The 23,647-nt window shown below is 40.0% G+C and overlaps 1 protein-coding gene across 1 annotated transcript in view; it reads left to right on the top strand.

The window, feature by feature from the left end:
• tnrc6c2 (trinucleotide repeat containing adaptor 6C2) overlaps nt 1-23,369 on the top strand; it is a 45,416-nt gene extending 22,047 nt beyond the window's left edge. The window contains 21 exon segments of the mRNA XM_028456758.1: nt 2,257-4,710; nt 5,180-5,383; nt 5,903-6,069; nt 6,162-6,239; nt 6,322-6,392; nt 7,902-8,031; nt 8,428-8,574; nt 9,349-9,492; nt 9,971-10,090; nt 10,666-10,749; nt 11,244-11,520; nt 11,714-11,878; nt 12,528-12,719; nt 13,484-13,633; nt 13,718-13,839; nt 13,841-13,934; nt 14,661-14,734; nt 15,432-15,545; nt 15,548-15,573; nt 16,491-16,679; nt 16,681-23,369. Of these exon segments, the coding sequence (XP_028312559.1) occupies nt 2,257-4,710; nt 5,180-5,383; nt 5,903-6,069; nt 6,162-6,239; nt 6,322-6,392; nt 7,902-8,031; nt 8,428-8,574; nt 9,349-9,492; nt 9,971-10,090; nt 10,666-10,749; nt 11,244-11,520; nt 11,714-11,878; nt 12,528-12,719; nt 13,484-13,633; nt 13,718-13,839; nt 13,841-13,934; nt 14,661-14,734; nt 15,432-15,545; nt 15,548-15,573; nt 16,491-16,679; nt 16,681-16,843 (5,165 nt within the window). The 3' untranslated portion in view covers nt 16,844-23,369.
• Nucleotides 23,370-23,647: the final 278 nt, after the last annotated feature.

Raw genomic sequence — 23,647 nt, forward strand, 5'->3', positions numbered from 1 at the left:
ACAGTGGGTGTAAGTAGTGCTGCCCTTGTTTTTGTTTCCATGTTCAGCTGGCTCTCATGCCACTTCCTCAGAACTATGGCTTGCTAAAACTGAGCAAGACCCAGTTCTAATAATTTGTGGAAGGTACGCTTTAAGGGGAACAATTGAAGCATGTTGAGGTTGATGGAAAAGACTGGTGTGCATCAACTCGGACAACAAATAAAATAAAAACTTCAAAAAATCTAATTTAATATGAAATAATAGGACAAAATTTCCTAATTTTGGAGTTTGTTATGCGCAGTGACCCACGTGTAATCAGAGTTGGTTTTTAACTGATCTGTTTGCACAGCCATTGCCCATGGCGTTTTCTTGTTTCAAATTTAAAATTAGGTTTGCTTCCAGTGCCTGTGATGCAATGGACCTTGATTACTTATCGTTTAAAAGTTACTTTTTAAATCTGGTCATTTACAGGGCTTATATATTTAAAATTTTGTTTGGACATTTGCTACTCTTAAAATATAATTTCTCTATTAAACAGTTGTCTTAAAATGTATGCACAGTTTGGTCCTCGTCAACTTCCTTGTTGTATTTAAGCAACATTTGAAAAGCAGACATGGCTTGATTATAACTTGGCTTTGCCTTGATTGAAAGATTAGGGGTTTTGTCATGAAAAAGGCTTAGTAAATTAGTGATTTTTATCTCACTTTCCTAAAAGTTTGATCATTCTTTAACTTTAAAAGAAAACTGTTTTATTAGATGTCATGGATCCTATTTGCAGTGATACTCCAGTATTTTTTTCTGTATTGAACTGTGTGTTAAAATGTGCCATCATTCTCACAACCTAGTGTGATAAGGCAGCCTGGGGAGTGGAGATAAGTGTGCAGAACAGAAGCAAAGATTTAATTTAGAGCCTCTGTAGTGTGCTACACAGTATAAAAAAGCCACACATCACATGCGTATTTGTACATGCATTCTCACCTTAAGTTTCTGACAAGTAGATATTTGTAGTTAATAGCTTTAAACCACTATTTAGAGCAATAAAATGTAATACATCTAAATTATCACAGCAGTAATGAACAACTTTTTGAAAGCTTATCAGATCTAACAGTTAATTTGACTTGTGATTTATTTTAATGTGACTTCTGTTTGTTTCTGACTCTTGTCCGCATTCTCATGCAACATTAGTATCTTTAAGAATTAATTCAGTTTATTGAGCATTTTGTAAAAAAAAAAAAAAAAAAGTCAAACCTCTGCAAGTTTCTGTTCACATAACTCTTGAAGATACAATAATCCTTCTTTTTCACAAACAATTTATAGCTTGGTCAGTCTTTGTGCTGCTAATGTTCATTGCTGTGGCTTTTATTGGCTTTTTATCCTTTTGCTTTTGGTTGGTCTAGCGGTAAGGCTGTTTGCATGCTGGATCAATAACAACCCAGTCCTCACCCACTAGCATTAATAAGATCATTGATTAGCTGCCTTCAACTGATAGATTGCCCTATTACTGGTTCGACTATTCTAGCCTATTATTAGCTCTCTATTTAATCAGACTTTTGGTGGTTAATGAAATGTCACGTGTACTATACAATGCAAAATTGCGAGTAGTTTTAAAAAATAGTTTTAAACGGCAACATTTAGCTTTGTAGAATATGTCAAACTATTTTCGGAAAGCTTAATTTAAATGCAAATTGTAGTGACCAAATTACAATTCAATATTTATAATCAAGAATTGTTCTCTACATTCAGTTCTAAATTCAGTGTTAGTCAGTCCAATGAGGTGTAGGCCACTTGGAGCATAAGAAGTGATGGATGAGGAGCAGTCTTGGTTTCATTCCAATAAATGAGCACGTTCCATTTGAGCTTCTCTCCACTACCCCAGCCAGTGAAGCCTCAGTGGAGATGGATGGGCCTCTCACTGCATGGTGTTTTAGTAGTTGACAAAGTAAAAGGGGAAATTTCTAAGTGAAGGATGAGAATCTAAAAAAAAAGAAAATGTAAAAAAAAAAATAAGTAAAGGATATGGCAATGTGGAGGTTAACAATGGATGTAGGAAGTAAGATAACTTAGGGACGATCAATTAGCAAGGAAGGTAGACTGTTTTATACTTTTTTTGTTTTCTTTTTTTCATTTTAGAGTTAATTATTAGTGTTTGCTTTCCTGCTCACTGCCTTCTCCTATAGTTCCTTACTCATTCCTGTTTTTTGTGACTGATCTTTACCCTTGTCTACCATTTGTCATAAACTTCTGCTCTCTCTTCTCTCTCTCTCCTTTCTTGTATAGAATTATCCGATCAGGGTGGACCTGGTGCCCAGTATGAGACCTCGCATTGGGGCCTGTCTGTATCAGTTGACAGATCCTCCAGTACCAACAACTGGGACAAAGTGATTTTTGACAAAAGTAGCACTGAAGCTTGGTCCTCCATCAGCAATACTAGTGACCCCAACTACCCTGCAACTTCAGAATGCCCCTTGGGCTCGGCTAGCTTTAACCAAGACACCCGTGTTGCCACTACTGACAGTGAGTGTAGTGTTCTGAGTATGGCCACAGGTGCTGCTGGCCAGCAGGCCCACTACCCATCTCTCAAAGCTAACAATAACATGACAGGACCCGGGTCAACAAGTGCTATAGGTGGCCATAGAGGCTGGGGCTCTGATGGAAAACAAGATGGCATGAATGGTGGCCGTGGAGGCGCACAAAATAATTGGGGCTCACCCAATTTTAACTTGAACCTCAACCCCAATGCTAATCCTTCAGCCTGGCCTGTTCTGGGCCATGAGGGTGGAGGAGGTGTTGGCATTGGCTCCAGTGGGATGTGTAATTCTTCATCACTCCCACCCAATATCAATGGCAATGGAAACATTGGAAGTAATTGCTTAGTTGGTGCTGATAATGGTGGTGGCAATTGGGGTGGCATTATGAGTGCTAATGAAACTGAACGCCCTGTAACCAACACAAATTTGTCCTTCAATATGGAGCCTGTCAACTGTAACCCTGATGGAGCAAATCACATTAAACAGCAGCAACAAGTTCAGGAGCCCATGAGTCCTATCCATGGTTTAACTGGCTGGGGAGGCCAGTCACCCACAGAATCATCTCAGCTCAATGGAGACACAACAGGCAGCTCTGTGTGGGGTAGTGGTGATACAAAGGCAGCAGACTTCCCTAAGGAATCAGGTTGGGACTCATCTCCATCTGGAGGTCTTTCTGCTTGGGGTCGCCAAAGCAGCGGCGGTGGCAGTAGTGGAAGTGGTGGCTGGGGTGACTGGGGTAAATCCACTGGTGCAGGAGAAGCCTCCAAGGGATGGGACTCAATTGATGCTGGGAGTTCTGGCTCGGGTCAAGAGCAGCAACTTTGCTCATGGGGTCAGCAGCCTGGAACAGCTCCAGCAAGTGAAGGTAGTGGAGATAGTAGTGAAGGTCGATCTCATCGGAGAGACCGATCCTCTAGCATGGAGTGTACCCCTCTGCTACCTCGGGAGGACCTTGATCCCAGAGTGCTGAGCAACACCGGTTGGGGACAGACCCCTATTCGACAGCACACTGTATGGGAGATGGAAGAAGCCAACTCTGATGATGGAAAAAGTAGTAGCAGTTCTGATATGATGGGAGGCTCCAGTTCCAATGATGGACCGTCATCTACTAATGGAAGCACTCTAAACCCTAATATTGCATCTAGCCAGAGGCCAAGAGGACAAAATGACAATGAAGGGTCATCACCTTCTGGCTGGAAAGGGCCACCCCCTCAGCCAATTCAGACAAGATCAAGTTGGGACGATACCTCACAGCCAATCAGCAAAGCAACTACTGGCACTGCCAGTGGTTGGGGAGATCCTTTACCTACCAATGGGCCTAAAAATCTGGGTACACCATCTTGGTGTTCTGAGGACAAGTCGCCCAAATGGGAAGATGAAAAGCCTAAAAGTCAGCCTACTAGCTGGGGAGAGGGTCCCAAAAGTTCTCATGGCTGGGGCAATGGTAATGGAGGTTCCAATGGCACTAGCTGCAGAGACTGGGCAGAGCCTGACATAAAAAATATTGAATCCAATAGCAGTATGTGGGAAGGAGAAGAATGCAATGGCAGAAACAGTGGCTGGAAAGAAAGCCCAAGAGGATCAAATAGAGGAGGAGGATGGGGCAAGACTTCTCCTGCTGTCAGTAACAACAGCTGGGGAGATAATTCCCGTACAAATGGACCTGTACAGGGAGGCTGGAGTTCCTCTAAGACCCAGGAAAGCAGCAGCAGCAGCAGCACAGGCAGTGGTGGTGGAGGTAGCATTGGTTCTTGGAGTGGTCCTGGTTCTGTGAAGCAGAGCAACAGTGGCTGGGGAAATATCACCAAACAGGATCAGAGCATGGAGTCTACTGGCTGGGAAGAGCCTTCTCCTCCCTCCATTCGCAGGAAGATGGAGATCGATGATGGAACATCAACCTGGGGTGATCCCGGTGCATACAAGAAAACGGTGAACTTGTGGGATCGTAATAATCAAAGTGGTAACCAGGGAAGCAATGGTCCACCCCCAAGTAAGAATGGTGGAATGATTATTCCAAACAACAATCATCAGCCTATTGGCCCAAGCAACAATCACCACAATTCTCATCACATACACCACCATCCCCATCCAAGTCAGGCCCCCAATCACTTGCAACATCATGGAAACAACAATGGGTCACCCAACAATGTTGCTTCCCATCCTGGTGCAGGATCTCAGGGCAGAGCTCATCTTGCCAACCCAGGTATTTAAAACATCTTTTAAATGTTTTTGTTAATGTATAACAAAACTAAATATATAATTCAAGGTTTTTGTGTTTCATGTTTTTAAGGCTCACATTTTTGGTAATCTCCACAGAATGATTTTTATTTATTTATTTATTTATTTATTTATTATTTTTTTAAATAAATGTTTTTTATTTATTAAAAAAAATACATTTCTTGGTTTAGTTTGATGCATAAATGAAAACAAAACCAATATTTAATTTTGAATATGTTATAATTTTTCAACATATATCTTTTTTATGTCTGTGTTTAAAGGTCACATGCATAAACAATAGCAGATACTGTACTTCTTAGTCCATCTTACTGACCCATTTTTTGAAAAATTCTAGTGTCTCTTCTTGTACAGTATATTGATTTTACTAAACCTGGTTGTGATAGACACCTTAAATGCCACACTATTTTTATTGTCTCCTTTACTTATTATTCCAGGCTGGGGAGAACTTCCCACTGTCCAGCCCAAGTCAGAGGCTGCTTGGGGAGAACCAGCAGCCCCAACATCAGCAGTGGACAATGGCACTTCTGCTTGGGGAAAGCCTCCTTGTGGGGTAGGAGGATGGGGAGATGGCGGTAATGAGCCCTCTGGGCCCTATGGAAGGGCCAATGGACCCCAGGGTTCTACACCTTGCAAGCCAGGTAACATTCAGGTTAAAAAAGGCACAGGATTCAGAACCAGTATTGCTGGTACATACTAGTTACTAGCTTTCACTAAAGACCAGTGTTTTACAATCAATGCCTTGAATCATTAGCTGTTTTTAACCGGGGGTACTACACGGAAGATGTCAACTGCTACCTTGAATATTTCAAATGTCATACTCCTATGTTCAGTTTTTCAATAGATTGACGAGAGTTCATGCAATGCAGTCTTAACTCACAATTTTGATTATTTTAGAGTTTTTGTGGAGATTATTTTCATTGTTATTCTAGCGTTGCTGAGAGTATGGCCATTTTACGCTTCACTCGGTTCTGGTATTAGCTCTGTTGATTGCTAATGCTCAAAATGTTAACTGGATTTGGAGGGAGAAAAACTGAGGACTGCAAAAAAGCAGCAGTGACCTCAAGTGGTCAGGTTGATAAATGATTGCAGCTAAGCTCAAGGCTTCTGTGTATCACATTTTTAAATTCAAACTTTTTTGTATTTGCTTTTTGTCTCAGGCCCCAAACCTATGCAAGAAGGCTGGGGCAGTGGGGGAGAGGAGATGAGTACGTCTACTGCCCAATGGGATGCTGAGGATGGCGATGTTTGGAACAGCCCCACCTCCCAGGAAAGCACCTCATCATGTAACTCTTGGGGCAATGGTTCCAAGAAGCTCCAGAGCAAGGTCAGAGCATACTCTTGGTTTTTAATTCCGCTATTGGTTGAACGTTAAGCAATAATGTAATGATTAAAAAAAAATTCAAATTTTTTTTCCAGGGGAAGATGAACATCAAGCCAGATGAAGGATGGATTATGAATCGTCTCATCAAACAGCTCACTGACATGGGCTTTCCAGTACGGGCACAATCTGGATATTTATTTTTTTAATTTCTGTGATATTCTGTGACTTATTTTTTATGGTGCCTATGTGTTGCAGAGGGATCCTGCTGAGGAAGCATTAAAGAGCAACAACATGAACCTGGATCAGGCAATGAGTAAGTTCTGCTTGTCTTATATGTGTTGTTGTTGTGTATTTTGATTTAAAAGTGACATATCATGCTAAATCCACTTTTTTAGCCCTTAAATGCATTTTGTTGTATATTTAGAGTGCTTAGAAGTACAGAAAAAATCTAATTAGTCTCTTCAGGTGCTCCGTAGATATCTTTATATTCTGTTTTGCTCATATTTTTCAATCTGTTTCGATTTTTCTATTCTCTATTACGTTTTTTGAACTATTGCATCACAGTATTTGCAGCAGAACTGCCAAATTAGTACATCAACTCCAGGTCCAACACTTCGAGCAATCCGCCATTTTTATTTCTCGCTTATATTTTTTAGTCCAAGCTCAAGGATGCCGAAGTTACGAGAGGATAAGTCAAAATGTTCGGTTGTTGGATGTAGTAACCCAAACGCTTCATTACACCGTCTCCCAGCATCAGAACCTTTTCGAAGTGCCTGGTTGAGTTTTATTTTTCACGGAAATGTACCCACATCTGTGGGTAAGGTCATTTTTGTGTGCGGGAAGCACTTCAAGGATGACTGCTTCTGCAACCTCCGCCAGTATAAAGAAGGATTTGCCGAAAGACTTTGTCTGATTGAGGGGTCAATTCCTTCTATCTTTGGAGACGACGAACAGAGCACTTCGGTAAGCTGTAAATAACGCTAAAAAGTGTGATAAGACGTCCCTGTCATTGTTTTGTTAGCATTAGCAGTTGCACCGTTTTCAGACTTCATATGTTAGCGCTGTGTGCTCGTTTTAGATCCTTGATGATATGGCCTACGTGATTTAATTTAAGTCTAAAGTTTTCATTAGTCATTTCATTTTGCCGTTTTTGTCTTTGAAAAGACTGTATTAAAATGCATTTCGTGACTTTAGCTTGGCGCTAGCGTTAGCTCGGTGCTTGTGTTTGCTCACTTGTTAGGGTTCTGCAGGTTCATCATCTTCATTTTCATCTCGCTCCGCTGGGTCCGACTCTGGCTCGAACATGTAAGGCTGGATGGACAAGTCTTCCGTTGTTGACATTTTGTAAATAACCTCTGAATAAAAAGTTTATGCGCCGCTACATAGCCGTATCTCTTCTATCAAACTACAAAAATGGCCGAGCAGGGTGGAGTTGAACCGAGTGTCACCTGAAGAGGGGGCGGGGTATGGAGTGTCTCATTTGCATTTAAAGAGACCGCACCAAAACGAGTTGCTCTCAGAAGCACATCAGAAAAGGGGTAGAAAAGGGGCCTGTGGAGCTATAATAATGAGGAATTTAGACCCAAGCATTGCAGTTCCGCTTTATATAGACCATAACTGTATGATTTATATGTAAAAAGGAAGGATTTAAAACCATGATATGTCCCCTTTCAGTGAAATCCCTTTAAATTTGATAGCCTTTATTGTTTCCCACGTAAAACCGGATTAAGAATGGGTCAACAAAGCAACACTTCTTTAAAAATGGTAGATGTAGGGTATTAGAAATGAGTTTTTATCAACGATCATCCTATTTACCTCCAGGTGCCCTGTTGGAGAAGAAAGACTGACCTGGATAAGCGCAGTTTGGGCATGTCTGATTACAGCAACGGCTATAACAAGACTCTTGTGTGTCGGCCGTCCACTGTCTCCAAAGACCTCTCGGAACGCAACGCCTTTCTTGAGAAGGTAAAGAACATGCTGTAATTATGGCCAGTGTATGTTTTGGTCATTGGAATTTCCTTTCTGACAAGCATATTAAAAAACTAAAATTTGCGCTTTTTTGATTTTTTTTTTAAATTAGGATTGAAATTCAGGGCATTTTTCTTTATAAATGTCAAAAAATGATAAACAAAATGTAAAAAATGGTTGATTTTCTGTTTCTAAACATAAAAAATTAAATTTCAGAAGACAGAAAAAACTGCTTGTTTTTTTCCTATTGTGCGACAAGACATTGTCATTTTCAAAGTAGGAGTGTGTTTCAGGATGGTGCTGTGAAAGCTGCTGTATATTTCATGATTATGTTCCCACTATAATTATTAGTATTTTTTTACATATAAAATAATGTTTGTTTTCACTTTTCAGGATGGTGTCCTGTCTGATGACACTTCCCCTTCACCATTTCTGCCTTCCCCAGCCTGAAGCTTCCCCCTAGCCAACAGTAGCCTTCCTGGGCAGGGTCTAGGACAGGGCAACCCGGGGCTGGCCATGCAAAACTTGAACAACAGACAGGTAATGCAGAGTTTATCGTTTTTTCCTCAGTTCATTTTTAGTTTATTAATTTAAAAAGATAGTCCAACAATAAAGTGAACAATGTACAGCTTTAATTCTAATCACATGATCAATGATGAGCATAAACCTGTAAAGAACTGCTTTTGGGGCTGTATTCGATACCACTCTAAAGCCATTGTTTCCATTGTGCAGCCCATCATTGATAAAGAGCTAATGAAGAAGTTAAAAGAAAAAATGAATTCAGTTTGGTCGCATTTTGCTCACAATGCTTTGCCAAACCCTTTTCTGTTGCTCACTTGCATGTTTTTGACCTTGCCTGGAGTGCCCATTGAAATCAGATAGTTATGCTTCATCAAACTCCAACCCTAGAGGCAGCCGTGGCCTAGAAAAACTACAGAATGTCCTTGAAAGGCAAACAAAGGCTCTGCTTACAGCAGACCTTTTCTTTTTTGAGTTAGTAAACATTTCCACTGTCATAGTTTTAAAGATAAAAAAGCATTTGCTTTAACGAAGCATATTGTTTTGGCATCACTTAAAAATTGAACACCAATTATTACTTTGCTGACTAAGTACAAGTTTCCAATTTTAAAATCAGGACACTGCTTAGATTAACTAAACAAAAGCATTAACTAGACTGCTACTAAATGTGGATTATTATCAGCCATGAACTGTTATTTTCAATTATGAACACATTTTTTTCCTTATCACTTTCCTTTTATCCTCATTTTGTTTGAATAATGAATGAATAATTTTGTCCCTCTAATGTGTTGGTAGATACCCAGTGGAATGTTTGGTGGCAGTGGAGCAGCACAAACACGGCTCATGCAGCAGCAGCAGTCTGCACAGCCACCAGTGCCACCACTCAGCTCATCCCAGCCTAGTCTACGTGCTCAAGTGCCTCCGTTTCTCTCCCCTCAGGTAGAACAACTCGTGTGAGAAGAACTTAGTTTGGATGTAGAGTTTTAATACAAAGAGTTGATAATTTGATGTTTGATGACTGGAGATTAGTAACTAAGTTTAGAAATCTTTTGTGTCTGTGATTGTTCTCAGTCATCCAGGTTGTGTCAGGTTTAGTTTTTAAAGTTCAGTAACTAAGCTACTATACCTCTAAACACTTGTTTTTGTCCTTTTTTTATTATTCAATGAGTCATACTATTTTTCATGACTTTGATCTTGATCATTTTGGAATTCATAACAATCTATTCACAATTTCCTAGGATAAGCTTGACATACACTTGGCTCTTGGCATGCCATTTTTTTTTTTCTGCATTTTGATTATCCTGGCAGTTAATAATTTTATTTCGCTAGAAGGGGCTTGTGTGTGCAGCTGTTGTAATTTGCAGTGACTAACTCGTCATCTCCCCTTTGCTGCTTCCCATCTTTCTTTTCCCTGCAGGTCCAAGCACAGCTATTGCAGTTTGCAGCAAAAAACATTGGTCTGAACCCTGCACTTTTAACCTCACCAATAAACCCTCAACAAATGACCCTCCTGTACCAACTACAGCAATTGCAAATGGTGAGGCAATGTCTGTGATGAGGTGCATGAGACAGAATAATTGCATGGCCCCTCAAACATCTGCGGTTTTAGTTTGAGTTCTGGTGAATAAAAACCACAGAGAATAGAATAGACCTTTATAAATTTGCCCAGAGGGGAAATTCACACGTTGCAGCAACAATAGAATAGCACACATTAAGAACAAACTAAAAACCAACATAGGATAATAGTAGTGCAAATATACGACTGTGAGACAGACCTAAATTAACACTAAAACAAAACAAACGATACACCAAATGTGCAAATGACAAATGAAGGAATATGGATGTGGGGAAATATCAGAGTGGTTTCAGTTATTGAGTTAAACAGTGGTGTTTGACTGATCTTGTTGGGTTTTCTCTTTCTTATTATGAATTTTATATTTTGATAAGCGCATTGAGATGACATTGTTGTAAATTGCGCTAAACAATTAAAGTTGAATTGAATTGATAAACATCCAATTACAGCGTATGTAAAGTGTCAAGCATCAAAACAATACTACTACTTGGGTCCTTTGTGTGTGTTTTGTCGTCATTGTGTTTGTTTGCTTGTTTCAGGCGTACCAGCGTTTACAAATCCAGCAGCAGATGATGCAGGCGCAGCGCAATGTCTCTGGCCCCATTAGACAACAAGAGCAGCAAGTGAGTGAACAAATGCCCCATTTTAGTCTCTAAACGGTTATAAGGGACTCTTTTTTTATTTGTTTAGAATCCATGGTGAGTGCTGATTCATCAACTTGTAAGAAGAAAAAAAACTGAAATTTAGATGTCAGTGTTGGACTATAGTGATTTTCTTCCTATCGGTTATACCTTTTGGAGACTGTGTATCCTTGTGTTCTGAGGCTATTATATTAAGTGTTATTTATTATATTCAATTCTATATTAGTCTCTTTACATTGTTCAGGAATCAGAAGAGTTATTTTAACTTCATGTCATGTTTGTTTACACCTTTATCCTAATCTCAAATTCCATTTTAATGTTTTATTTATTTGTATTTACCTTCTTTTTTTAAACCATTTACAAAAGCAAGTCAGTGTTGATTCAGCTAACACTGAGCTAACACAATTTAAATGATGTGTTGCTGTCTTTATTTGCCTGTTTTTCATCTTTAAAACCAATTGTCCTGACTGTTTCAGGTTGCACGTACAATCACCAACATGCAGCAGCAGATCCAGCAGCACCAGCGTCAGCTGTACCAGGCGCTGTTGATGAAGCAGCAGCAACAACTACCCTCTCATTCATCGTCCTCTTCTGCTGGTCTTCATCCTCCTGGTGGCCCATCTGGAGGTCTTGGCTCTGGCAAATCAACCCTGGACCCTTTCAGTGGCCCACACCAGGCTCCAGGCCTCTCTGACACTCTGCACACCAAAGAGCCACTATCATCACCCAATGCCTATGGCACCTACCCTCTGTGTAAGTCTGGGATGGGGTTCACATAAGGTCACAAAGTATCTTTTGATCATATTCCGTGCTCGGACCTAATATTGTCTCAACTGTATTCTAAACGATACAGACATTGAAGTATCAGTCCTGTATTTAACTCCTCTTGCAAACCCTAGTGTTGCTAAAGTTATAAATGTTCTAATTTGTGTTCTTTACTGTGCAGCTGGACTGAACCCAAACATGAATGTAAACTGCATGGAGGTTGGGGGTCTGTCCCTGAAGGAGCCGCATCAGCCCCAATCCCGTCTGTCCCAATGGACACACACAAACTCAATGGACAGCCTCACTGGCAACTCCTCAAATGTGGAGAACAACCTCAACAAGCACGGTACGCAATACAAACTCAAAGTTGAGTCTGACGATTGTTAGAGAAAGCACACACATGGACGTCTAGAGATTCTAGATGGTTTTCATCATGCACATTTCATCAGTTGAAACAGATAATTGTAAAAAAGATGCAATCCTGGTCTGAAATATTTGGGCTTTAATGATTTGTTCTACTTGTATGTCTATTTTCCTTAACTGTAAAATTACAACCATAAACTAAACAGGAAGCCAAGGCCTTACAATGTGGCTGTTTTTATAAACACACACATTGGATTACCATGAATATCAGGAGAAATGCACAAACAGAAATTAATTCACTCTTGAATGTGTTTATATAATTGCCTGATTCATTGCTTTTGTTAAGCTCAAAAGAAAGAAAATATAATAACTTATGTAATATTAAGGCAACTTCAGACTGTTAATGCCCCACCCTGCATAACAGAAGCAAGTCATATGTTAACAATGCCTGTCCTCAAGGGCTGCAATCCAACAATGACTTATTATCAGCGTGTCTGAAGACATTCCTTAGATTCAAATGGCCTGTCTCTGGGTCATCTCGGCTCAACATTTAAAACACGCTCCAATGTGGCCTTGAAATATTGTTTTAAATGTAAAACATTTAATGTTTTATGTTTGTGTCCTCATTTCAGGTGCCATATCTGCTGCCTCTTCCCTGGTTGCCTCTGGGAAGCCCTCCCAGATGGAGGATTCCTACAGTCCATACAATCTAATCTCCAGCTCTGAGTCCTCCAGCAACCCCTTGGTAACCCAGGACAGCTGGGGCCAGGGCAAGAGCCCCAATGAAAAGCTCTCCAATGGAACCAACATTAACTGGCCACCAGGTGAGGATGTTGTGTCAAAGATAATAGAAGTGCTCATCAAACTTCTATTTGGTTAAAATTGGATTGTATTTACTCAGTTAAAGCTACATAGGAAAAGTTCACTGTGGTTGTTTTGGATGGATTATCTAATCCAGTGGTTCCCAAACTTTTTCTGATGCACCCTCCTTTGAAGAGAGAACATTTTTTAGGGTCCCTGTATCGCAACATCATTTAAATGAAACAATATTAATCTTTATTGAAAAAGGTAAAAAATTGTGATTATTCTTATTCAAAACTCACTTTTTTTTAACATATTGTTCTAAACATATTTTAGAACAATAATAATAAGTTCTAACATTTTTCTATTTTTCACACTCAATGCTCAGCAAGGCCTTTCTTGCAACTTTTGTATTGAATTATATTTGCTTGTGACCAGGATTGGTTCTCAGATCTGTTAGGTCTCCATGTACATATAAACTAAAACATACACCTTAGTAAATGCAAACTACATACATTTAACATTTGACAATATAACTATCCATACGATCTATACTATTGTATGTATTGTAAATGTATAGATATAACATTTACAATTCAACTGGGGGTACACCTTCATTTTTTAACATGAACTTTGAAAATATGCTTAGGTAAAATAATTGTGATCCAGAGAGATTATTATTCTGCAGCCAGTTTATCTCTTTAGAAATGAGTGTTTTGGGACAGTTCTGTGAAAGATGGACACATTGGAAGTTCCTTTTATTAAATGTCCCTATTTGCCTCATTAGAGTTCTGCCCTGGGGTTCCATGGAAGGGCCTTCAGAACATCGACCCTGAGAATGACCCTAATGTGACCCCGGGGAGTGTCCCCAGCGGTCCCACCATCAACACTAACATTCATGATGTCAACCGATACTTGCTGCGTGACAGGAATGGAGGTACGATTAGAAGCAAATCCCTAACTTTGGTTGAAGTATCCCAGCCTCACAGTTTGTTTTCTTCCTATGCTTTCCTCCACAAAGGTAAACTGTCTGATATGAAGTCCACCTGGTCCACAGGGCCCATCTCACAGAGAGAAGCTTCTCTATCTCACGAGCTGTGGAAAATTCCTCAGGGGTCGCGCAGCTCAGCGGCCCCATCCCGACCCCCCCCCAGGCCTCACCAACAACAAACACTCCTCCACCTGGAGTGGCAACTCACTGGGACTCTCTCAAGGCTGGAGCGGGTCATACTCCTCTGGTGAGTTTTCCAATTCACATTTTAGTTTGCTTTTGATCCAAATCTCTCTCCATGATTGCTTATTGATTGCTTGCAGGAGTTGTATATCAACTGTATGTGGATGTTATTTTATGTTGTGTCCTAGTGGTTGGGTTCTTTTTATTTGTAACCACCATATCAGTAAATCTCAATGAAGTTACATTTTATTGTACATTTTGTAATAGGAGAGATGCTGACATATGGTTCATAATTTTCTTTGAGTATGAATCAAGTTTGTTTACAGCTAGTGAAAGCACAGATATCAGCAGAAGGAAAAGGTGTGATATTGTTCATTCTTGGTGCGGCATATTTGCAGTTTGAGGTTAAACGCCACTGCAGGAAGTGTTGACTGTTTCCACATTCATTTAGTAGAGAATAGAAGGCTCTGTGGTGAAGAGGGGAAATATGTTGTGTTAAAAAAAAAAATCAGTTAAGTGTTTTGTTTGTCTTCTGTTACACAACATCAAACTCAAGGCTCTATAGTCACGTATCTAAGCAGAGGGTGAAAAACAACTCTCAAATAATAAAAAAATAAAATGTTTGAACTATACAGACGCAATCTCCTTTAGTTCTATTTTTTAAAGAGAGGAGACCTCAATGCATGAATGAAATCATTTGTAACTGTACTAAAATGGAAAGTGGTGACTTAATGACAAATTTTAATTTGAAACAATCTGGCATTTTTCTGTTTTTAAATCTCTGTTGCAGAGGGAACCACATGGAGTCCGGAAAGTTCAAACAGAACCAGCAGCTGGCTGGTGCTGCGAAATCTCACCCCACAGGTCAGTGCTCTAATCCACACACCAAGGTCCATTCAATTTTTCAGCTACAATTACGTTTTCAATTACCCATGTTTCATTCAATTCAATTAGGATTACAGTCACCAGAATTTTCTCTGATTACAATTATTTGTTATCCTCAAAAAGTAAATTACGATTACGTTCTCACTTACTAAAGTTAAATTACAATTAATCACAGTTACTGAGTCTGAAATAAATAACCTAATAAAAGTAAACCTTCCTCTTGTGTTAGCATCTCTCATGATAACTGGTCCTAAATCAGCTGTAAAATACACTAAAAACAAATATCTATCATCTAATTTATTTCTGTTGGTTACCTTGTGAGGCTTCCTCATCAATAATGTGGGAAAGCTTGTTATGAAACATATTTTAATCATTGTTAACTCCATATGTGTAGAACTGTAACATGGTTCAACAGTTTTATAGAATTTTCATGGCATTTCCAAAGTCAATTATCTAAACTCAATTACAAACTAAGTGTGATTACGACAGCAATAGATTTTTTTAAATTACGATTATAATTAGATAATATACCATAATTGTAATGATCAATTAAGCGACTCCAACCCTGCCACACACCAGTGTCTTAAAGTAGAGCTGCAAATTAAAATAAAGCAAGTTTATTCATGAAAAATATGTTACTGCAAATTCAACCTTGATTTTGTTTCATTATTTACAGATTGATGGCTCCACCCTACGAACTCTGTGCATGCAGCACGGCCCTCTGATCACATTCCACCTCAACCTGACACAGGGGAATGCTGTGGTTCGCTACAGCTCCAAGGACGAGGCCCGCCAAAGCCCAGGAAATCCTTGCACATGTAAGCTTAAGCAAATACTTTAGCCACATTAGGTGCAAAAAACAACACAATATATTGTTGTGCTTTTTTTTTTTTTTTTTTTTTTTTTTTTTTTGAGTCAATTTGGAAATGTCTTTTAGATTCTCTTGCCAAAGTAAAGCAGCATTAGTGGAGAGCAAAAAGAAGAACTTGAGGGGGAAACTGCATTTGTTGTTTGTGGCGTTTTACTTTTTGAATGAGGGGTGGCGGTGATGTAATGGTGGACAGTCACATTATGGCTTTTGTTTGGAGTCATGCTGTTAGTCAGCTGTGGTAAAGAACTGAGCCAATCAAATCCATCTTTAATGTTTTCTTAGACTGTTACAAGATTGCAAACAGGTTGTAATAGAAACTGAAAGCATAATTAGGTCTGGCCCTACTTTGCCAAATGTGGCAGAATATGATGTGGAGTTTTTTTGGCAAAGTTAGATATAATGAAACAAATAAATTCCATACGTAAAGAACTCCAAAAGAGGAGTTAAGTGTAAGTCCACCCTAAACCCACTTTTTCCTGCTGAACACATGATAGGTATGAAGTAATTTAGTTTATTAATTCTTGTCCCACACTTCACAGTATTTAAATGTAGTGTTTTTAGTTGTGAAATGTCAGAGTGAATGCTCTCTATTGATTGAACGCTGGCTATTGCAATTTATTTTACAATTGGCTGAGATTTGATCAGTGACGACCTCGCACAGCCCTCATCGAGCATTGATTGACAGCTCCGTGTGGAACTGTGCAGCACAGTGGGGGGTGGGCTGCTGTGACTGGGCGTGTATTAACTACTCTTGGAGCAACACCCATAATCATGGCAGATCAGCAAAAACCTGGGGGTGTACTGTACATACATACATTAAAATCCCTGACTTTTGTCCAACCGCCCTCTCTGTTTTATCATCAGGTGTGTGCTTGGAAACACTACTATACTGGCAGAGTTTGCCGGCGAAGAGGAGGTGAACCGCTTCTTTGCACAAGGCCAGTCGCTGGCTGCAACAACCACAAGCTGGCAGGCTAATCCAGGAACCAATCAGAACCGAATGGGTGGGGGCGCACAGTCCCACTCACTTGGCCAGTGGAGCAGTGGGGCAGCAAGCGGGTGGCAAGGCCACCGGAGGCGACCTGCTGTGGGGTGGAGTACCCCAATACTCCAGTCTCTGGGGGCCGCCCAGCGGAGAGGACGCCCGTGTGATTGGAAGCCCCACACCCATTAACACCCTGCTGCCTGGAGACCTGCTGAGTGGGGAGTCCATGTAGGACGATACCTCAAAAATGTGTACAAACATTAGCAAAACCCAAGCAAATCATGTGGTGATAATCACTTTCAAGACTGTTTTGATCTGTGATTGTGACTCCGAGAGCCGGGGTCCCTGGACTACAGACCCCAGATCCCTCTGTTTCACATCTGTCCTTAATTTGGTTCATGCTTTTGGGGGAATGAACCCCGGATTTCTTTCACTTTCAGTGTTTTTGAAATGCATCATGCAAGAGTTTCTGAAGACAACACAAAGAAAAACCTTTTTTTTATTTTTTTTGTTTTGGTTTTTCACAGCTATACGTAACTTTGTAAAAGTGTTTTAGGAGAAGCAATCAAGCTGCCGTCTGAGACTTCCCCTTATCTCTCAAAAAAGATGAGAGAAAAAAAACCTATTCATCCCAAAATAAGACTGGAAACAACCATTCCCAGTATATCCATGGCCAATGATGTTGTTTAAAGACCTTTACTATTTCTGTTACTGTTTGTTTGGAAGCACTGAAAATAGCCTTAGGTGCTCTCTTGCCCAGGTCCTTCCCAAGCCCGCCTTCAGTTGGTTTTGCTACCGGAAGAAATAGCTGATAACTTGCACAGTGTTACCTCTCTGAGCCAGCGAGCGACACGGGAACACAAACGGTGGCCGATGAGGTCACTGGGCCAGTAAGAAGGGCCTGGCTTGCGTGACTGGCACTACCAATCATCTGCTCTTCATCAGTCTCAATAGGATTGATGCAACTGTTACAAGTATTTCTTTTTAATATTATTTAAATCCAAATGTTTTGTTGACCTGGAAAAGAAGACTTTTTATTTTTTGGTGGATCCTTATTTTCGATGTTTTATTATGAACTTCTGGTGGAATCAGTTCCAATTCCAGATCGGTGCTCTGTCCATTTTGGTTCTACGGTCGCATTTGTTTGGAAGGCCCAGCAGGCCTACATGGTCCAGTTTTTCAGAAGGAAAAAAGAAACACACAAACGTGACGGTTACATAGTGCAATATACATCATAGACATTTCCTCCGTCCACCAGAGCTGTTTTAGTTTTTTTTTTTTGTGGACTAAAGCTGATTTCAGCGAAAGACAGTGGAACTTCGAAAACCATACCCCTTTTCAAGAACTTTGGATTCTTTCCGGGCCACTAGTCCCCCTGAAACTGTTGGGAAAACTCTGCAAAAAGGAATCAACTACTTATTGAACTGTGCATGCAGCAAGGCATGTACTTAAGTGACACTGGGGTACGCACAATGCACACTTCCTCTCTGCGTGCCACAGCCCACGCCCAACAGACTCAAACTACTGCGGGATTGACGGTTCGGGGTATCTGGCACAATACCAAATAAGAGGGGTTTCTCCTAATGCAGTAGACCTACGAGTGTTCCTTGCATTTGGTACTGTACAAACTGAAGAGACTGACTTTTGTGATTTCAAAGGGTTTTATCATAGCACTTATGAAGAGGAAATCACTTTAACTGCAATCCACTAAATCAAAAGAAGGAGCAGCCAAAAATGGATAAAATGACAAAAAAAAAAAAAAAAAAAAAAACCTGCTCTTTTATGTACTGTAATCTATTCTTTGGACGTGTGTCCGGCATCGTTTCTCCGGATGAAGGGAAAACAAAACTGAAATGTACCATTGGACGTTTGGGAAATCTGCAGGCTCGTTTTACCCTTTTTCTTGTTTTTCTTTATATCAAAGTGAAACACTGTTACCACTGTTACTCCAAAATCGTTGGCCTTGTTGTTTTTGGAGGCACTTGCAATGTTAGCTGTCTGTGACAAGTCGGAGTAGGGGGTGGGGGGAGTGTCCACTGAGTGCCTCTTCGCTGTCAGCCCCACAGCTCAGCACTTCCTCTTGGGTTCAACTCAACCCTCCCTCAGTCTAGCAATTTGAGAGGCCTCTCCGTGATTGGCCAATCATGGCATCTCTAACGGGGTAGGATGGGGGTTGGTGCCTAATGACCACTAGCTCCACCCCCCACATACCATCTCTCAGTTTTTTGACACAAAGATCACTTTAGCTGGAAAATGTAATAGTCATATTTCTGGATTTGTACCAGTGGACTTTGTAATTTTGGAAAAGACCATTTGACTCGTTTTCCTTCTCTGTGTGTTTCCTTGTTGATTTTGTCTATGTGCAGTGGTCCACTGATGTAGTGGCTGCTGATCTAGCTCTTCACTGTCCATATGCAGAAACACTTTGGTCAGAGGTGCCTCTGTATGATCGTCCTGTGTATTGAATGCAAATGAGGATCAATGCTACAGATTATTGATTATGTTTTTGTTTTGAACTGATCATGGCCTTGTGTTTGATGGTATTCTGTAGTACTTCCAGGTAGTGTTTTGGTTTATTTTAAAGTCTCTGAGGGATACGAGTGTCTGTCTGCACACAGGCCGCACCCCCTTTTCCCCTCCTATTCCCTTTGTGACCCGCTGCTACACTATAACCTCTCCTCCTCCACCTCAACCACACCTTGTAGCCCTTCCTTTACCAGGCACCAAAAGGCTCTCCTATCTGTTTCTATGCAAAAGTTTAGAGGCTGATGCCAAACATGACTATTTCCTTTTGTCTGCACAATATGTCTCTCTCTCTCACACACACACACACACACACCACACCACACACCTCAGAGCTTGGCAAACCCAACGATTGTCCCCCATTGAGCTCCAGTCACTAACTTCAACTTAGCTGCATTTCGTGTAAAGTCAGGCTAAGTCACCCGAGCACTGTCACATGGTCCAGTTTTATCAAAGGTTGGCCTTTTTCTCTGCGCTGAAGACACTCATGTCCAGCTTGATCTCAGGGTTGGGGAGTTGATGATACCAAGCACGAGATGCAGCTCTCCATATCTGTCTTTTCTACTGTGAGAGCAAAAATGTCGATTTTAAAAAAGTCCAACACGTACAGACCTCATGCCTCGAATATTGTATCTTTGTTGGAGCAAGGAAAGGCTCCGATTTGGTTCCTTGTACACAAAGGTGGCCAATAATTACAGCTTGGAAGGGACACTAATGCATATAAGTGATGCCATCATAGTGTGCCAATAGAAATTTGCCATGTCATACTGTATCTTCATAGAGAGCTCTTGTGTTTCCTGTTTGGGAGGAGCATTGATCACTTTTGCTGATGGTGCAGTGGAGGATAGGAGGAATCAGACAAAAGGGTGGCAGCATTACCTCCTTAAATGACTGAAGGTTGTTTTTTTTTTTTGTAACGATGCTTTTATGGGTAACAACCCAGACTAAGAAAATCTTAACTCAGTGGTGGGGGGAGGAGAGTTCCAGTTTGCTACAGTGCACAGTTAATGATGGGTAATCCCGGGTACATATTTTTTTAAACCAAAAATAAAATTGCATTTTTATGTCTTTTTTTTATGAACTTTGACATAAAAATACAAAAAAAAAGAAAATCTAAACGGGAAAAAAAAAACTATAATGTGTTGAAGCTCTGCACTTCTTTGCTGAAACATCTCCAGTCATCTGCTTCTACAGTAGAGCGATGGCCGGGGTGCCTTTTTTTGTGGATGCTGTATTTACCTTGTTTTTCTGTTCATGTCCTGCTTAAAGCAGGCGGGCTGAACTGTACAATTCCACAGACCCAGAAAGCTTGGGCTCACTGTAAAAGCCTCACTCTCTCACTCTGCATCAGCAAGAAGGAGAGAGGTTCAAAGTCTTAAAAAATCTTGAAAAAGCTAAAAAGAAAAAAAAAAAAATATATGGGAAAAGGCTACCTTACAGGACTCGCAGTCCTGCAGCACATGAGCAAAAATCACTATTGCCTGTTTCTGTAACTGCCTTTGATTCGAGCTCAGACAGACCCAATAGCCGAGGACCTCCAAGCATCCTGTACTAACTGGAGGAGCCTGACAGTGAAGGGGGGTTCCCCATGCTGCACCAGCATCTCTACAGCTCTGTTCAAATAACAGTCTGTGTCTAAAGTACAGACGCAAACATGCAGGAAGGAGACATCCTTTGTCTGTCTGCTTCCTGCATGTCTGCGTGTACGGTGTGTGTGCTATCGCCACTTGAGAATTCTTGGATCGTAACCTCTTAGACTCCTTGTGTCATGTTTTGGGTTAACACGACTGAAAATCAGCAATATGTATTTTCCCGGCAAATAAGCGATACAGAAGAAAAATCAATTTGGGGTTGGGTGTGAAGTGATACTTGATGGGTCGAAAGCTGCGTCTTTCTCCAGTGGTGTTGGATATGCACGTTTTGTGATTTTTGTTGACATGCGACAGTACGCTGAGTCGTCGTACTGCCGTTTGGTTGTATTTGTTTGTTGACGAGCCTGTCTAAAAAGCCGGACCTGTGTCACCTGGTTTTGATGCATATTTTACGCAGTAGATTACAAACAGTATATTAAAAAAAAACACACAGACATATCAAGAAAATAAAAATGTTTTACAGAAATACTTGAATCATGGAGCACCAATTACATAATGTGAAGTAGACGCGTAGGTTTTGTTCTGTCTATCTGACGGGTACACTTAGGGGCTTTTAGAGATTATCCAATGAAATTGCATTTAGCTACAAAATCCTTGAAAAAAGAAAGTCATCTTAAATGTGTGCTATACCATTATGTTTGTATGAATGTGTGCTCAAGTATCTATACAGGGCATATGCCTGCTGTTATGTTCCACTCAGTGTCATTTTTGTCTTTTTGTTGTTCTGTCTGAATCCTCTGACAGACTTTGTTCTTTTTTAACGTTGCACTGAGTGTCTTGTGGCCCTCACTCAGCTAACTGTAGGTAAATGACTTTAAGTACGGAGAGCTGTAGGGGACAATTCATGTGTACATGTTTACTCAAGGACTTTGATTTTTATTCTATCTGTAAAAAGTTTATCTACCTTATAGTGGCTTTTATTGTGGAATAATCCAATACAAGGGTTATCATTGAGTATTGCACCATTTTTTTTGTTTTTGTTTTGTTCCAACTATACACAAAAAATCCTATAAAAAAGTTTTAAAATGGAAAAAAAAAAAAAAAAAGTTGAAAATGTAAAACGTTGAAGAAACAAAAGAACTTTAAAGAACTGTGGCCATAGCTAGCTGTAGAGGAACTAGTAATCCTTAAGTAAACTTAATGAAGAAATGTAGACGGGATGAAAAGGTGTGAGATGACTTTGTTACAAGACTCATTCCAGAGGTGCCTATCTTTTCAGTTGTTTTGCAAAAGCCACCTGTTTACAAGCATTTCATGTCTAAAGTTCAAGGAAACAGGAGTTTGTAACAGGAATGTTATTCAAACAATATTTCTAGTGGACAATTTTCATCTTCCATCCAACGTGGATGTAAAAAAAAAAAACCTTTGCAAAATGAAAACATGTTACTTACAGGACTCTGGGATTGGTCAGTGTTGTGTCATATTTCAGCTTTAGCTCTTAGTGTCGATAGACTATCTTTGTATGTAACCAGTTGTGATGTTTATGTTTCCTGTAATACTGCGTTGCAGTTTTGCTCACTATCTTGCACACTCGTAAAAAGATGTGGATTTTGTCTCAGGAAGGCCAGGGTTCCAGATACCAACTCCATCATTTGTCGGTTTGTGTGGTGGGGGAAAAAAGTGAAAAAAAAAACCATTCTACGCCGAGCAAGCACTGAAGTCTATTAGTTTTAACAAAATATATACCATTGTTTCATCGAAACAACTGAAAATGTTTGTAGCAAGTTGCATATTTACCAAATAATGACTGAGAATCAACTTTGGAGAGAAGTGGAGCGCTTTACATGTGAAAATTAGGTAAAAATTGCTTTACATTTGAACAACGATCAATGGTTTGTCAAAACGACAGTGACAGAAAATGCATTTGTGTGCTTTGAACTTTTGTCTTTAAGTTTCCATCCTGTAGTTCAGGATCATTGTGCAGGACTTTTGTGTTGTTGTTGTTGTATACATCTCTCCTGTGCACCACCATGCCTGCTCCTGTGATGGGCGTGCGATGGCGGACATAGTTTTTTTTTTTTTTTAACAATGTAACAGATGGTTTTCAGTGGCAGGTTTGAATGAAAGATGGTTTTTCTAAAGGATCATGATCTATGCACAAGTGGGAGGGACGAGTCACACTCTAGGGTTCAGGGTTCCATGTAGGGTTGGGTTTTGTTTTTGTGTTTTTTTGGCTCAGAATTCCTTTCACCTTCCATCTTCATCTGATATTTTATCTAATCTTAACATTGTATCAACATTATGCTGCGTTTCCAACAAGCGCTCATTCTTCTGCTAAAGCAATGTGGGTTCTACCAAGAAAAAAAAGCCCATGACTTTTAAAGCTGTCTGTTTTTTTTATTGGTTTTTTTTAAAGAGTGGGGGTGATCTGTCCTCTGTCTTTCTCTTTACTTTAGACAACAACAAAAACATTAAGGAACAATGTCTGTAACTGAAATACAAAGTTGTGGCTTTTAATATTGTTATTTTCTCCTCATTGAATGATTGTTTAAAAAATAAAACATGCACCAGGAAAAAAAAATGTTCCTCATAAATTATGGAGCTTCTTTGGGACTATATTAATAAATTACAACCTTTTCTTGACTGTTTTTGTCTTTATTCAAAATGTTTCTGAATTTGTTCCGTCATGTTTTGATTTTTGAACAGTTAGCTTCATAGCTGCATTCAGGAAGTGTGAATGCACTGTTATTGTTAACGCTGATAGAACTGACTCATTGGTAGAAACACAGGTGACAAAGGTGACAAACAGACCTAAATTGTATTTATCTCAAGCCAATAACAGTGCAACACTATAATTTCATGTGTCAACTGTACATATGTGTAAACTTTGTAGCCATGGCACAATATTCTGCTATAATTTA

Source organism: Gouania willdenowi, chromosome 1 (genome assembly GCF_900634775.1).
Source record: "Gouania willdenowi chromosome 1, fGouWil2.1, whole genome shotgun sequence".
Classification (NCBI taxonomy): domain Eukaryota; kingdom Metazoa; phylum Chordata; class Actinopteri; order Blenniiformes; family Gobiesocidae; genus Gouania; species Gouania willdenowi.